At 39.8% G+C, this 16,432-nt stretch overlaps 1 protein-coding gene across 1 annotated transcript in view; it reads left to right on the top strand.

The window, feature by feature from the left end:
- LOC124616143 overlaps positions 1-16,432 on the top strand; it is a 79,517-nt gene that overhangs the window by 43,842 nt on the left and 19,243 nt on the right. The window contains exons 3-5 of the mRNA XM_047144417.1: positions 9,745-10,042; positions 12,154-12,343; positions 14,419-14,528. Of these exons, the coding sequence (XP_047000373.1) occupies positions 9,745-10,042; positions 12,154-12,343; positions 14,419-14,528 (598 nt within the window). The remainder of the gene's footprint in view (positions 1-9,744; positions 10,043-12,153; positions 12,344-14,418; positions 14,529-16,432) is intronic.

Here is a 16,432-nt window from a genome sequence, read left to right as displayed (position 1 = left end):
ACCTTAACACAAAATATCATTATGAACAAGGTAATAACTTCTAATCTTTTCTTCATTTTTATCTTGGCATTTTGACTTGATCTGTATTTTGCCTTCTACTCCTTTTATGAAGTTAATTGCAACTTGGGCTTTCTGTGTAGATGTCCTCCAGGTTGGATGGAAGAGGGGTACTACATCTGGCACATGATTAGACTTGACAGTAAATATTTAATTTCAGAGTCGAACTTTTGCAGTGCTAGTGCCCATTTAGAAATGTGGTTGTGCGTAAGATTTTATTTCTGCACAAGTGCCAAGGTCTTATGATCTCTCCTAGACTTGAAATCTCTCAAAACCCCTCATTTTGCTAATTCTTCTGTTTCTGTTATGCTGTATTCCCTCTCCCATGAAATAACTACTCGACTTGCAAAAGCACTTGTATGCTGTTCTTTCTTTCTGTTTATGATGGTTAACTGGTATAGATGAGCTCTGATGCTGTATTCAGTGGAGTCAGTTCCAAGATAAAAGTGTTTATACATATTGAGATGTAATAATGATTTGGTTAATAATTGCTCTTAGATCTCGCCAAATTCTTTCTGCTAAGGAATTGCCACATCCAAGTTAACAAGCTGTAATCATGCTGATGGTATTAAACTATGTTCTTAGACACATCAGTGATAAAAATTGCAGAATCTGAGAAATGCCTGCAGTTGTTCTGTACATGTGGGTGCTGGAAGATCTCTAAAAGCTGCTAATTTTTTCAGATGCAACTTGACTCCTTATGGTGATATATAGTGTAAATATTGAATACTTGTCTTTGCAGATTCCACCTTTTTCAGATCAAGAGTGATTCTTGAATTTTACATATTTCCTCCTAAGTATCCAGTTGCTCTTCCCATGACTTTGAGGCTGTTAAAATGTTGTCCAAGTAACACACCATCTGCTGCAACAGATGATCTCTAAAACATTATCTGAGGTATGTGGGAAGGCTACGTTAGAAATGTTGAGTGCAAAACACATGTGCTTGAAGTGATAGCACTATCTTCTGTGGGGAAATGATGTGTTTTCTCTGCTAGTATTTTCTGAGACTGCTAAGGTGCTTTGTACTGTTGAACTGTTGTAAAATCTCTTCAGTACTTTTAGGTTTGTAACATTGTGGTATAACAACTTATTAATTACTTGTGCATCCAGTCTAACAGAACCACCTATCATGGTCGCTGCATGTATGGTATTACTATACTCATTATCCAGCTGCTCAATTATATCTTTATGTAACAACCTCTGAATTTCTTTTTCGCAACTCCTGTTTTGGAAAGCAGAACAGGGTATAATTTCATCCAAAAAGGTTCATGAGGTTTTGACTGTCATCTGATATTTGCGTCTCTTGGTTAATCTAGGCTTCTCTAAGAAGAAATTGGTGTACATTTGCAAAACTTCATATTGCTCTTCCATTTGAGATTCCAGCAAGCCAGTTAAGCAGCCTATCTTCTCCTGGACATGTTCTGAACATCACTTTTCCTTACTTCATCCACATGTGTAGATAGTGGATTTTCTACATAAAGTGGTTCCTTGATGTCATAATCAATGTTCTTTTTAATGATTCATAGTGTAGCATCAGCAGCTTCATCATTACTATTAATAAATCCACTAAAACTAACTCACAGATCCGCTATACTTTGTACTATTAAACATTCCTCTCAGAATCTATTTCACACTTTCTCTCAGCCAACCAAAATACATTCTTACATAAGAAGTCAATGGTTAAGGCACTTGCCTCAAAATATTCACTAGGCAATTGAAATTGGAGAAGAGAATGTCTCACTATAGCATGGCTCTGGTTTCCAATAATAGTAACTATATGCACACTGTTTACAGAGAAAACCAATATTTTGGTAATTACTTTAAGTTGCTCAAAACGATTCTTCACTTAGCTGCCATTTTGCCCTCAGAATTGAGTAAAGCTGGAATCTACTTACCACAAACATTAACTTCAACAACAGACAGTAATGTTTTGTCAGTATGATAACCCAATCCATAATGTTGTTCTGTAGTATTGGAATTATTCCCTTCTGAAATGTAAGTTTAGCTTACCAATGTGTGCTGATTTTGTCGATGCCTGTTATCTCTATCTGGGAGAGGCGAATGTCCTGAAATCTTCTATCTTGCACTGCCTGTTGGTTCTGACTTTCAAAATCAGTTTCCCTCCTCTTGTTGTTTGTAAAATGATCATTATTACACACATAATTCTGTGAGTGGTAATTTCTTCATGTTTCATTGTATCTCAGTCAATTACTGCTTTGATGATTCTACGGCAATTGCACCAAATTATCTTGCTGAAGTGCATCATGTTATTGAAAATGTTCATTGCGACAAGTTGTGTTTTGTTCAGACTCATTTAGCGCTCCCTCGATGTCAGTCTCTTTTAAATGGTCAACAACTCATAATAGTGTGATGAAATTGTCAAATATTTGTGAAGCTGTCTGTCTTTATACTTTCCGTGGCAAATGTTTTATCAAAATTATAATCAGATCATCATTGCTGATGGGGTTATCCAGATAACTATTTCAGTCCTAGTATTTCTGAAGGAATTTGACCCTTCATTGCAATTGTAGTTGTGCATTCAAAATAATTTTTCTTTGATCTCCCACTGTTTTTCTCGTTACCGATATCTGTGCAAGAAAGCATTTTCGAAGTCTGCAAATACAGTGTATTCATCAGCCATACAGTTTCCCCACTTTCTAGCAGCTGCACTGTTGTGCCATGCATAAAACCAATTTTTTCTGACTCATTCTGAATTCATAAGAAGGCAAATCAAAATTGTTTCATGAAATCAACTGGATGTAATTGTTTGTGTGAGTTGAATTCTTTAAATTGTCTTTGACTGAGCTTGTTATCAATGATAGTTTTATGCAACAGCCCACATCACAATTTTATTGCATTAACGTTTCTGCTTTTCGTCGAATTAAGTACATATCAAATGGCGTGTTGTAATTTTTTACATTTTTTGTTATTTTTTTCTTCCAGTTCCTTTACTTTTGATTGTAAATCAAAGTAGTGTTGTTGCACACAAGATATGCTTGAATGACAGAATTTTTATTTTGTTCGCACACATTTTGTGCACAAACTACTTCGTTATTCACTACCACCCTGTCCATTAGAGCTTGTTTCACAGTTTTATGTTGTGAGTTTACTTGGGCCTGTGTTTGGTCACATTCTGTGATATTGTTCCTTAACCTCACACTTGCATCAGATTATTGCATGTTGAATGATTCGCTGTATTCCATCCTACATTTATTGAACTGATTTTTCACGTCATTAAAAATGTCAATTCCCTTTTGGTCCAACATTTTGTGAATTTCACCCTTGAGCTACTTTATCGCCACCCTCAGTTTTCAATCATTATTATTTAACTTTTGAATATCTGCCTTCAGGTCTCGATTCAACTTGAAGTGTACGCAAGCTAGTGTACGGTGTTTATGTGTAACATTTAGTGCTACACACAAGTGAAGGATTCCATGCAACAACATCTCTGAGACATCCTATGATCTGTGTTTATTCTTTGTTTTCCAGCTGTATTATTTATTCTGTTGTTTGTTTGCTCTGTCACTCAAATGTCATTTTGTTTTACGGGTTATTCTTAAAATAATAAAAAGAGTTTTGCTAACCTGCAACAGTTGGTGACCTCGGCATGATGTTTGACAGTCACCGGAGTTCGATTTGACACACATTTGCGCCCTGTACCGTGCCGCATTGCAAAAAGTATAGTCACGTCAACCGCGTCGCGCATCTTCTGCACTCCACGGCAGCCGCGTCGCGCATCTATTGCCTACTGATTCTGCAATGTTACTATGATGGTAGATCAAGTTCTTGCACCACTAGCAGATGCACCTGCTGATGCAATTATAAACCATGTCACAGTAAAACCACTGCCGTTCTGAGAGCAAATTTGTATGCTATGGTTTGCGCAGTTTGAAAGCCAATTTTTCCTAGCACAAGTCACTGCAGACCATACAAAATATAATTATGTTGTGGCAGCACTCAGCGAAGAAATGGCACTGGGGGTGCAGGATATTCTACCTTCACCACCGAGTGTGGACCAATATTCGGCAATTAAGAGTGCCCTAATCACACGACTTTTGCAGTCTGAGGAGAAAAGGCTGGAAAAACGCCTTCATATTGAAGAGTTGGGCCATCGCCTGCCGATAGAATATCTGAAATGTATCCATCTGTTTGCGTTGCAACAGTTGGCCCACAACTGCAGACGGACAGCAGTTTTGCTGCACTACAAGCTCAGGTCACTGAACTTTCCACACAAGACACTGCACTGTGAACTCAGAACAACAGTCGCTGGTCTCGTCGCTGCCACTCTCCCAGCAAATGCAGTCACTCACCTTCGGCTACGAATGTATGTTGGTACTACTGATGATTTGGGTCTGAGGCATGAAAGTGTAGCCCACCTTGTGAGCAGGGAAATGCAACAGGAGCTCAGTGATGATGGCCACTGATGCCCCGAACGGCAGCCGTCGATTGTGTATCACAGACCAAGGTACGAAATTACAGTTCCTAGTAGACACAGGTGCAGATGTATCGCTTTACCCATCTGCCCGTTTGCCACCTCATAGGTGTGATGGTTACCACTTTTTTGCAGCCAATGGTTCTACAATGGCTACTTATGGTTGTACCACATTAGTGTTAGACCTAGGCCTATGACGCGTGCTTGAGTGGCAGTTTGTTGTGGCAGACACCGCACTTCCTATACTGGGGGCTGATTTACAATCTTCTTATGGACTTGTGCCTGACCTCTGGCATTGACACCTGCTGGACACTGCTAGTATCAGAGTGATAATTGGAAATTCTCTGTTTATTGAACTTCTGAAACAGTTTCCCAAGATCACGTGTCAAGCTCCCACGCTAGCTCCCTTGCAGCACTCCACAGTGCACTACATTTTGACCACGTCGTTTAACATCACAGAAATTGAAAGTGGTTAAACAGGAATTCGTATCCATGCTCACACAGGGATCTGTTGTCTGTCAAGTAGTAGTTGGCCATCCCCCCTCCATGTGATACCAAAAAAGAACAATGGATGGCGTCCTTGCGGAGACGATAGACAGCTGAATGCAAGAACGATTCCAGACCGGTACCCTATGCCAGTGGCACCAGACGGTGTTTCTGAGACTGCTCTATGCACATCTTTTGGGTTGTTTGAGTTTACTCCCGTGCCTTTCATGCTATGTAATGCTGGGCAGACATTACAGAGATTTATGGATGAGGTCTCACGTGACTTGGATTATTGCTATGTATACATAGACGATGTTTTGGCCATGTTGTGCTCAGAAGCTGAACATCTGTCACACCTACGACAACTCTTTACTCGTCTACATGACCATGGCCTCATTATTAATCCGTCCAAATGCATATTTGGGGCTGCAGAAGTTCAATTTCTTGGCAGTATCATTAATGCTCAAGGGATTTGGCCATCAAAAGAGATGGTAGACACAATACTTGGTTTTCCAGGACCTACTACAATCAAGGAACTTCTATCATTGTTTCGTCCTTAACCACACCCACCTAGCTGCACCACTTAACAAATTAATATGAGGCAAGCTGAGACCAAAGGATAAACTTCAGTGGAGTCTAGAATCTGAAACGGCATTTCCTGATTTGAAGACTGCCATTGGTGAAGCAGCACTCTTGGCGCACCCAGTGCCTCAGGTGCAACTTGGTCTGAAGGTTGATGCATCCACCTCCTCAATCGGTGCTGCACTACAACGATGCATGGATGGACACTGGCACTCATTAGCCTACTTCAGCAAAAAGTTGTCACTTTCACAGCAAAATTGGTCAACATATGACCGTGAGCTGTATGCTGCCTATGCATCTGTCAAGAAGTTCTGACACATGTTAGAGGGACAGTAGTTTGGTATGTTTGGGTAACGGATCACAAGCCACTAATATATGCTTTCTGACAGCACCCAGCTAAAGCTTCACCACAACAGCTTCGACATCTTGATTTCATTGATCGATTTACTATTAGCATCATTCAGGTCGAAGGCGAACCGAATATGCTAGCTGACATGCTCTTGCTTTATTTCTGAAGCAATTGACATTGAAGCTCTCGCGTCGGCACAACAATTGGACGATGAATTACGTGATTTGTTGACGCAACCGTCGGGCATACAACTCCGCTACATCATGCTACCGTCAGCTGTTGAGCAATTTTGTGACGTTGTCAATTACAGACCCTGGCCATTCGTTACTGCAAACTTCCGGCAACAGGCTATTTTCTCATTGTACGACATGTGGAACCCAGGTGTTAGAACCACAGCAAACATGGTGAAGTGAGTGTTCGTCTGGCTGCATATGGGTAGAGATTGTAAGCAATTTGTACGACAGTGCATGGCTTGTCAATGCAATAAAATTAGCAGACATGTCAGATCACCGCTTCGCAGCTTCATCCCTCCAAATCTACAGTTTGAACACGTACATTTAGATCTCATAGGACCTTTACCGCTGTTGGAACGGTACAGTTACTGTCTCACAGCTATAGTCCATTATACATGCTGGCCTGGAGTATTTCTGGTAAATGATATAACTGCTGAATCTGTTGCGACCACATTCTTTCGTGGGTGGATTGCCCGTTTCCACATATCCCTGCAGATCACAACTGACCAGGGGAGACAATTTGAATCCTATCTCTTCATAGCACTTGCTGTCTTACTTGGCATGAAGCGAATCAGGACCAGAGCGTATCACCCAGTGGCAAACAGTTCAGTTGAGCATGTGCACCGCCAGCTCAAAGCACCGCTGCAATGCCATAATTCACAATGGTGGACAGAGATGGTACCTATCATTATCTTACATCTAAATGCATCTGTGAAAGAAGACCTCCAAGCAACTACAGCGGAGCTCATATATGGTCAACCTATATGCCTTCCTGGTGAGTTCTTCACCATGTACAAGATGAATCCATTGACCTGTCAGAGTTTGTGAATAAGCTGCGCACACAGATGTGATAGCTATGTCCGGTGGTGCGGAGGGATCAGCCGAACCATCGCCCGTTCATGTTTGACGAGCTACATGATTGCCACTATGTTTTTATTTGCGATAACGTGATGCGCAAGCCGCTGCAGCCACCCTATGATGGACCATACTGTGTAGTTTGCCATTGACATAACGGACACACCAATGGTCATCAATGTTGATAGACATAAGCCAGCCTTTTGTGTAAGTACCACAGATCATGACCCAGCTGCACCCACCACAGACATGACAAGTACATCTACTATCTCACCATGCACTGTGAAGCAGCTGCAACAGTCATCAGAGTCCACCACCAGTACATGACCTGTTGCCCGGCCATTGAAGTCCACCACCAGGAAACCAGCAGTAACTAGTATGCAACCTGTTATCACCGGGTCCGGACGACGCGTCAGGTTCAACAAGAAGTATCAGTGACACTAGGGGGGAGTAGTGAAGTGTACACAAGCTACTGTACAGTGTGTATGTGTAAAATTTAGTGCTATGCACTAGTGAAAGATTCCATGCAACAACATCTCTGACACAGCGTATGATATATACTTATTCTTGTTTTTCCAGCTACATTATTTATTCTGTTGTTCGTTTTCACTGTCATTAGAATGTCATTTCATGTTACGGGTTATTCCTGAAGTAATAAAAAGAGTTTTGCTAACCTGCAACAAACTTTTGATTATCTGCCCTCAGTTTTTTATTATTATGAAACAACTTTAGAATATCTTAATAATAAGAAACAGTACAGATCACAAGAAACTAATTACTTTTAATTGTGTTAACTGGTCTTGGTCTATCAGGTCATTTTCAGACCAAAGGCTTCAGATGATGTGACTAGCTGATTCAAGGCGCTGCTGTGTAGTAACTACGTGTGTGTGTCTCACACACTGCTAATTATCTTCCTTCAATTTTTTATTCATATCTCTAAAAATTTGTTGTACCTTCTTTTCCTACATTATCAACATGATAGTTGTCTGTTCTTGTTACGGGTTATTCCTGAAGTAATGAAAAGAGTTTTGCTATTCAGTGTGTATGCTCAAACTTACCTCTTCATTTTCAGTTGGTTCTATAGTTCAGTTTCTGCTAACCATTCCTGATCATTAATAATATTCCTGATTTGACATTGTTGTTACTTGAAAGATTGAGGCACCATTGAAAATTTCAAATTCTTTCACCGTATATTGATACTGGCAATCGGTCTTTGGATCTGAAGATTGTTCCAAGATGTTACGTCATCGTTAGTGGTCTCCATATACAACACTACCATTGTTGTAACTAATTAAAGGCTCTGTTATGATACTCCTCTTCACCTCCAAATATCCAATTATATGCTTTCTTTTCTTAGTAATTTTAGGAATGTGGACTATGAAGGGTTCAGCTGATAATATTTAATAGCAGATCGATATTGTATGATTTGTTAAAGTAATTATTATTCATTCCAAACCAATTGCGACTACACGTCTCAGGAGTCCTCATTTAGCAAGCAAGGATTCCAACTTCCCACTGGCTACTTGACTTACTGTGCCAAATGCACACACAGCATGACAACAACAATAGCAATTCAGAATACATTGTCAGTGGGCAAAGAGTAATTATAACTACTGTAGATGGCTTAACTAGCTGTAGCTGCATCAATCAGTATGCAGTAACACTAATCAGTAACCTTACGAAAAAAAAGTCAAAAAGTAGCAAATATTTCGATGTCTGAGAATATGTGATCCTAAAAACTGATTTAAAATGATTAAGTATCCTGATTGTATAAATGTGGTTTGTATTGCCTAATGTGCAGTAATTTGGAAGTTATTTTAATTCACACTTTTCAGTTTTACATAACCATAAAATAAATACTACTACAATATCACTCCAAAAACAGTAGGATAGCGTTACTTAATATTTAAAAAAGATGTGTGAATTACTCAGCAGTTTAAGGAAGTACATTGACTGAATTATGAAAATTACTTTAGTGCTAATTTTCATGTTTTGGAATAAAGACACCCACTGAAGATGTTGGTTTGGGGAATTAAATAAGAGGAACCCACAATCCCATATTATTACGTTTGCATAGACTATATAAAATTATTGGTAATAAAATCATTTCTGTTGTTAGGCTGTGTCATATTGGTCTTCAAACTTCTTCAATGGTAGACTTTTTGTTCAATCTCGTCAGAGGGACTGATACATTGAACATTGAAAATGTTTGAATGACGATGTCGACAGAAGCTCACAGACATATTTATAATATTAGCTTATATGAATAATTTTTCAATCCCTAGTATGAATACAAATCCACTTACAGAGTATACATAGAACCATGAAAGAGGGCAGAGGATTTGGGCACTTGTTACATAAAGCGAGTTGATTGTAGTTGATATGGTATTGTTGGTGGTGGCAAATGATGCTCACTATGTAACAAGTCAGTGGTATTTTTGTCTGTGAGAGCACTTGCCACTCAGTGAACTGAAATTTGTTATGGTTTAGGAAATGCCTTCGCAATGTTTCCAATCAGAGCTCCACATAAGAATCTCATAGCAGCATATCAATATTTTTTATTATGTGCAGCAATTGTTACTGTGTGTTAGTTTTCAATCTGTCATCTACCAGTTTGCTTATTATTGAATAAATGCCAGAAAGGCAAAGGCTATTGACTGTTGACTGTACTCGTATTAGTTATGACCACCTTTAGACTAACTGAATGAATGTCAGTGGTATATCATTAAGTAGTTCAGTCTTTTCCATAGAAAACTGATGATGGAGATTCGGGAAATGACGAACCCACAGACCTATATTACGCAGTCGACAGACGCCTCAGCCAGCAGCAGCTACCCCACCCTCCACCTGCACCGTCAGCAGCCTCTGGTGAAGAACCTGCGGTGGCAGCAGCACCACTCCAGCAAGTGGTGCCCCTGCCTCCCCCACCTCCACCTCCCCCACCTCGCCCTACGCCACTGGCAAGGAGGCTCGAAATATTGAGCACACCATCAGAACCTTTTGATCTGAGAATGAGCCCTGGAGTGCTTGAGCGCTTGCCACCAGAGGGTAAGTCATCAGACTTTCTTCAAAACATTCCTTAAAATAGCACGAGAGGAAATTGTGCCGCTGTGTTAATTTGCTAATAAGAAAGCTGCATCTATTGTTTGTATGTAGGAGCTGCTTAATAAAACAACTCTATGGAAACTACATAGATAATGAATTACCTTATTTTCAAGTTACTTCAAGAAATATGTGGTAGTTTTTGAATTGTGAGTGTATATTGTTGAGATTGCTAGGTGGCTGACTGTGATTAGAGTGTTTCATTGTCATGCAGGAAAATAACACTTATTTACAACTCTCATATCATTGTGTGCTGCTTATTTACAACTGTGTATTTATGTATGTTAAAAGATGTGAAAGAGTTTCTGGAATTGGTATGTTGGTAGTTGTGGACTAATTGCTAGTGGGCATTTTTTATTTGTCATTTCAGTGCTACTAGCAGAAAGCATATAGATATAGATTCTGCACAGAATAATGTGGCCAGTAGATGTGCAGACAGCAGGGCGCGTGTGGGAGAGAGGTAGTGGCGGGAGCTGCTGGCAGGTGCTGTTAGGGAAACTCCAAGCACTGGAGGGGAAGCGCCATTCTAAACTGAAGCCTACATTCAAATTTTTTGTAAATATTAAGTGGGGCCATTCCATGCCCACACTTCGATTGTGACTATTCAGAAAGATCTGTCACCTCTGCTTTGGTTAGTATCTAAAAAGAATTCCATTGAAAATGCAGCGATTTATTTTCGCTTGGCTTGTTAACCATTTGTAACTTTCAGAGAAGTGTCACAAGTGGCTAATTTTGAGTAAAACCTGCACATTTCTCTTGTTGCCGTATTAAAATTTGCTTCTTTTGCCAAAACACAGCGGAGCTTACACAGTCTCACCTCACTAACATGCTGTGGAGACGCAACTGTGAGGGAACTCTGAAACAGTGGGTATGAAGTTTATTAAGTGTGGAATTAAGGAAAAGTAAAATGCATAGCATCTTATTTCATCAGCTATTGTTGGCCCTTAAAAATTATACTCAGTCATTGAAAAAGTCTATAGTTAGTGAAATAACACGGTAGATAATGAAGTTTTGCATAGTAACCATACAGCAAAATACTCTCCTCTTTATGTGCTATCGTTTATCAAAATCTCATTTCGATATCTCAAAGTGTTTATGAAATGTGAGGAATATTGTTGATATTTCACTCTGGCTTTATTGCTGGTGTGATGCGATCACAAATGAGTGTGCTAAGTTAGATCAGTTTTCTCAAGATTGATGACAGTGACCTACTCCCACATCTAAAGAAAAATTCAATAGGTTAGCTCAATTTCATAGGTAGCCACATATTATATAATATGCATCAAACGCAATGTCGTAGCAGCCCATACTTTTCATTGAAAACTTTTTCAAATTTCGCACAATGTTTTACTTCCATGTAAATATCAAAATAACTATGACCATTAACAAAATGATGGGCACATCATAATGAACCTGACATATAAAGCTACAAGTTAAGCAAAAATAATTTTTTACCAAATAGTTTCAGTAAAATCATTTCAGAAAGATTGCAGGGCATGTGCCTTGATTCTATCACCGACTGGCCCAGCACTTTGGTAAAAGTCATACAAGCATTGTCACTGAGACCATGGTTGCCCCTTTACTTTCACTTCTGATAGAAACATTGCACTCATTTGTCAAGTCATCCAGACTAACATGTGTAACAGATAAAGAATGGCATTGCATCTCATGTCAGTTTATCACAACAAAAGTGAAAACACTCAGACTTTATATGTGTGTAGGGTGAAAGCTGGGAAAGAACAAAATTATAGCATTTTATTTGTAATATTGTGAGATCACACGCATAGCAGCTCAAAGCATCCCCATCAGATGTTGTAGCAGCTACACAAATAAATCATGCATTTTTCATATTGGTGTCCTGTGAGGCTACAAAAGAATGAGCTTTGGCTCACATGATCCCATTGATCCAGCTGGATTAAAGATTAAAATTAATCTAACAGTGTAATGACATGAATTATAATCCAGTTTACTTTGTTTTATAGAAAACTCTCAAGTATAGATATGGGCAGAAATCATAGTGATATTTTTGGATTATTTGCAGTCATTTTTTCTTACAGTTCTCCTTGCTGTCTTTTCATATCTTGATGATATGTCACTATGGAGTGTGGGAAATGCTTGTAAGCGTTGGGCTCATCTCGTCCAGACCCACGTGAGCAATGAACAATGGCGACAGTACACAATGCAGCGCTGGCCTCTCTTCAAACCTCTATTTATTGTTCAGAACTGGTTCAAAGTTTATTCTAAACTGTAAGTACGCCATGTAATTTACATTACACACATTGCTGCTGTGAACCTATAAATCCTACTTACACCTTTATTCATTATATACAAATCATTAAAAGCATTTTTAGCCTTCAGTTCATTTGTAACTACACCATACAACCAACTGTAAAAATTTAAAATGTGTTCACTTGTGATACATTTAAAATGTTTACTTGTGAGTGTGAGTGCTCTCACACGTCTGCATGCTGATGTATGTGCTCTTATCTAAGTGTGTGCATTCATGCATTCGTGCACGTGCATGCCCTTGTGTGTGAACATGTATCAGGTGCTTGATTTGTGATGATATGCACTGGTACCCCATGCCAGTACATTTGATGAAAAAAATCAGAACCACAGATTTTGAGATGTGAGATGACAATGATGTACAATGAAAACCTTTCAAAGCATTGGTTAGTTTTATAAAATGTAAATTAAAATATATAAGTTTTTCCCCTTTTCAACAGCTTATAGTGATCATGTGTGTGTGTTTGCCTTACTGTAAATTCTTTTTTGTAACAAATCATAAACTGAGTAATAATATTTTATTTAATGAATAAAACATGTGATAAAAGATTGTTGGTGCGCATGGGAATTTTATTTTTTACCACTGCAAATGTTATATTTTAAGAAGTCTAAATTTCCAAAACAGCACACAGGTCTTCCAAAACAGCACTCAGAAGGTCACAGTAGTTGGAACCTCTTTCTTTTCTATGAATCAAGCTTTGCTTATACCCATGAATTGTGTGCACCAGTTCATTCATCACCTCTGGCATGTCATATGTAATCTTCACCAACTACTGGCACAGCTCAGAAGAAATTGTTCGATTTTCCATTTATGTGTGCAGGTCTGTCTGACAAACCAAATTTGTCCCTGTACTTTGTAGTGTCCAACAGCTCAAATTCATTTGCATTGGAATCATGTAGTGGGCTTGAGTGGAGTTGGCAGATTATATCAATAATGATGCTTGCACTTGAACTTCGATTGTGAAGCTGTCTGTGACAAAGATTTCAGACATGCTGATTCTGCATCCTGTTTAGCACAGTGCAGTGCCATTCTATAATTCACCCTGCAAACATAGTGGCAGAACCCTTTGCATCCAGCTCACGTTAATACAGCCTCCCAGTATGCTTTAGAACTTCATTGGTGACATATTGCTTTCCATTATTTGGGTGATTCCCATAGCTCACCAGACTTTTACTATTATTGATGTACATTTTTATTGCCACATTCTCCCCCTTGCTGCACACCCCACTTAACTTTCCGTCTTGGCCTTTTTATTATTGTTTTCTGTATTTGCTGTACAGGTTTTTGCTGTGCTATCCATTTCTCACTTTCTGTGACTACTCTCTCCATTCCTTGTTTTATCCATTGAGCTATTTCTGTTCTTAGTTCTATGTCACCCATTATTCCTGTCCTCTTGTACAAGTAGAGAACTTTTCTAGTATAGCTCTTTTCTGACAAAACTGTTTTAAAACTCTTTTTAATTCCAAGTACTGGGGAAACTTAATATTTTAACAGGTTTAGCTTAGCTTATCCTATATATTTGTGGATGGGTGCTAATAATATAAGTTTTTGATGGACATAATCTTTCTGTCATTCGCTATAATGTCTTATTTTTCAGTATGCAATTTCAGTTTGATTTTGACTGTGTGTCCCAAGCACCAGAGGTTAAAGCTCTGTAGCACTTAAATAAAATGATCCTGTCATTTGTATCTTAGTATTCTCCTTATCACTGTGCAAAATTGTACAGATTTCACTATATTTATCCCCCAACACTTCATGACTTCTTCGTACATAGCTGCTGGAAGCTGACTTTAACTTTATGTGTGGTCATATGCTTCATGTCACATTTTTATTCTTTCAGTCTCAGTTTTTATATATTCTTCACAGTTGGGCATGATTTAGTTGCTTTGGTGAGGGTGGCATCATTAAAACCTGATACTGTCGATGAAAACAACAGTGTTCAGTTGTTACTAAGAGTGCCCACTCATAATTCATTAAAATATATTAAGGTTGCATTAACTTACATGTAATATACAAGCACTGTATCCTGTTTCAGCACAGAGAGCTGTGCTTGCAAGCTATGTCTTCAACATATGGCACTACAGCTGCAACCACCTGGAGAAGAGAATTCTTGGAGGAGAAACAGGCTCAGAAATGAACTTAAGAGTAAGTTTTGTTAACAAGAGTCAGTTAAGTAGTTTAAAATCTGAATTAGTGTGTCCATACCTGTGGTGAAATAGTTTACATTGTGTATGTCACAAAAAAAAAAAAAAAAAAAAAAAGGTGAAGAACTACATTACAGCATCTGTGAAAAGCAGAAATAACACACAGCAGTGCACCATCCCTATCAAGGCGAGCCCCAACCCTAAATAATGCTGTGGTTAACATATATTTTGCAACCAGTAAATACAGGAGAGTGGAAAAAGGAAAATGGGGTGTTAGGTCTCTCCTAGCAAGACGGCACCATTTTGTAAAGCACTTTGAATGAGTGTAGTGTACCACAGTGTTTGGTGCCTGTGAACAAACATGGTGTGTCAACCTAACCAGCAAGCAGATCCCGAAAGCATTGCCAGGAACAAACATGAAAGTAAGAGAGCATGGGGAAGTAAAACCACAAAATGCAAGTGACGGTGACAAAGTAAACATGAATCTGGTGAGTGCTAGCATATGAGTGATTTGTGACTCTGCATGACCAAACCAGGAATGTTATGATTCTAGAGGCACTGCCCAATGTACTTGACACACTGCTCAATTGCAAACAATCCCTCATCTGGCATGCCTGGATCTGGCAGGGATACCAAATCTCTCCCTCTTCAAGAGGCTTGTTTGGGCAAAAGTGCCAAAGCCCGTGCCGAAGCCGTCAAGCCGAGGGTCAAGGAGTGATGAAGATCTCCGCCAGAGATTCTGCTTAGGCAGTGTACACTGGCATGTCAAGGGTGATGCTAGGAATGGTGCTGGGCTGATCCTCCACCTGAGGCTGGTGGTTGAGGAGATTAGGATTTGGGGTGGGGGGCAAGCTCTGCCAGTTGCTGCAATGATAAAGGCAGATACTCCACCTCCATCAGATCTTCCCCAGGCAAACATTCCTCCTGGGCGGATTTCGCTGGGTGAGGGTGCAAATTAAATAGTGAGTGGTGCAACAGGTGGTGGGAACATTGGTGGGTGCTGCTCGGTGCTTGGAGCGAGACGTGGTTGGTCCCTCTCACCTGCACGGATGTAGCCTGTGTGACTGAGACGTGGCATCCATCACTCGGTGTGACACAGACGTAGCTGGTTAATGTGGCATGTTAGGCACTGCGGAGCCACTGCCACAATATAAAGTTATCCCCTCGTATTTCCCACCAGATTCTGTGCAACCACCCCAGTGTCTCCCCGAATGTGTATGACCAGACGGCAGAACCTTTCTGAAACCGTGGCATAGTTCTTGGGTTAAGAGCAGGCTGTGCCACTTGCAATAGGTCGCAGAGACTACAAGGTTCATGGCCATGCAGTACCTCAGCCAGACTGTGCCTGTTGATTAGAAATACTCAGTTAGACTTAATAAAAAAAAAATGACTGTTTTTTTCAGTTGTGATTTAAATGTCCTGACCAATCACTTGACCTTGACCTCTTCAGCACATGCTGGATGGAATAGTGCAATGATCAGTCACTGAATACCAATTCAGCACCAGAACGTTCCAAATTCCTCTGACACAATCTGGCGACCATTGTCTGAGACCAGGGTGCACGGTGCACATTAATTAGTGAAAATAGCAGCTAAGGGCAAAACTGTAGCATGCAGTGTCATGGAGGACAACTTGGCAATACAGGGGAAATCAGATAAGGCATCTACCACCAATAACGACATAACCCCTAAGAAGAGCCAAAATCCATGCGCACCCAATCCCATGGGTGTTATGGCACGGGCCACATAGAAAATTTATGTGGTGTGCTGTCATGATTGTGGACACATGCTGAATGGGATCACATAACATGCTTGATGGCAGAATTAATTGCTCTCCAGTAGATATGTTCTGAGCCAGCACTTTCATTCTGGACATGGCCCAGTGAGATGCATGCAACATCTACAG

The sequence above is a fragment of the Schistocerca americana genome, chromosome 5 (assembly GCF_021461395.2).
Source record: "Schistocerca americana isolate TAMUIC-IGC-003095 chromosome 5, iqSchAmer2.1, whole genome shotgun sequence".
Classification (NCBI taxonomy): Eukaryota; Metazoa; Arthropoda; class Insecta; order Orthoptera; family Acrididae; genus Schistocerca; species Schistocerca americana.
Note: the sequence above shows the minus strand (reverse complement) of the source record. Positions and strands in the feature narration are given on the sequence as shown.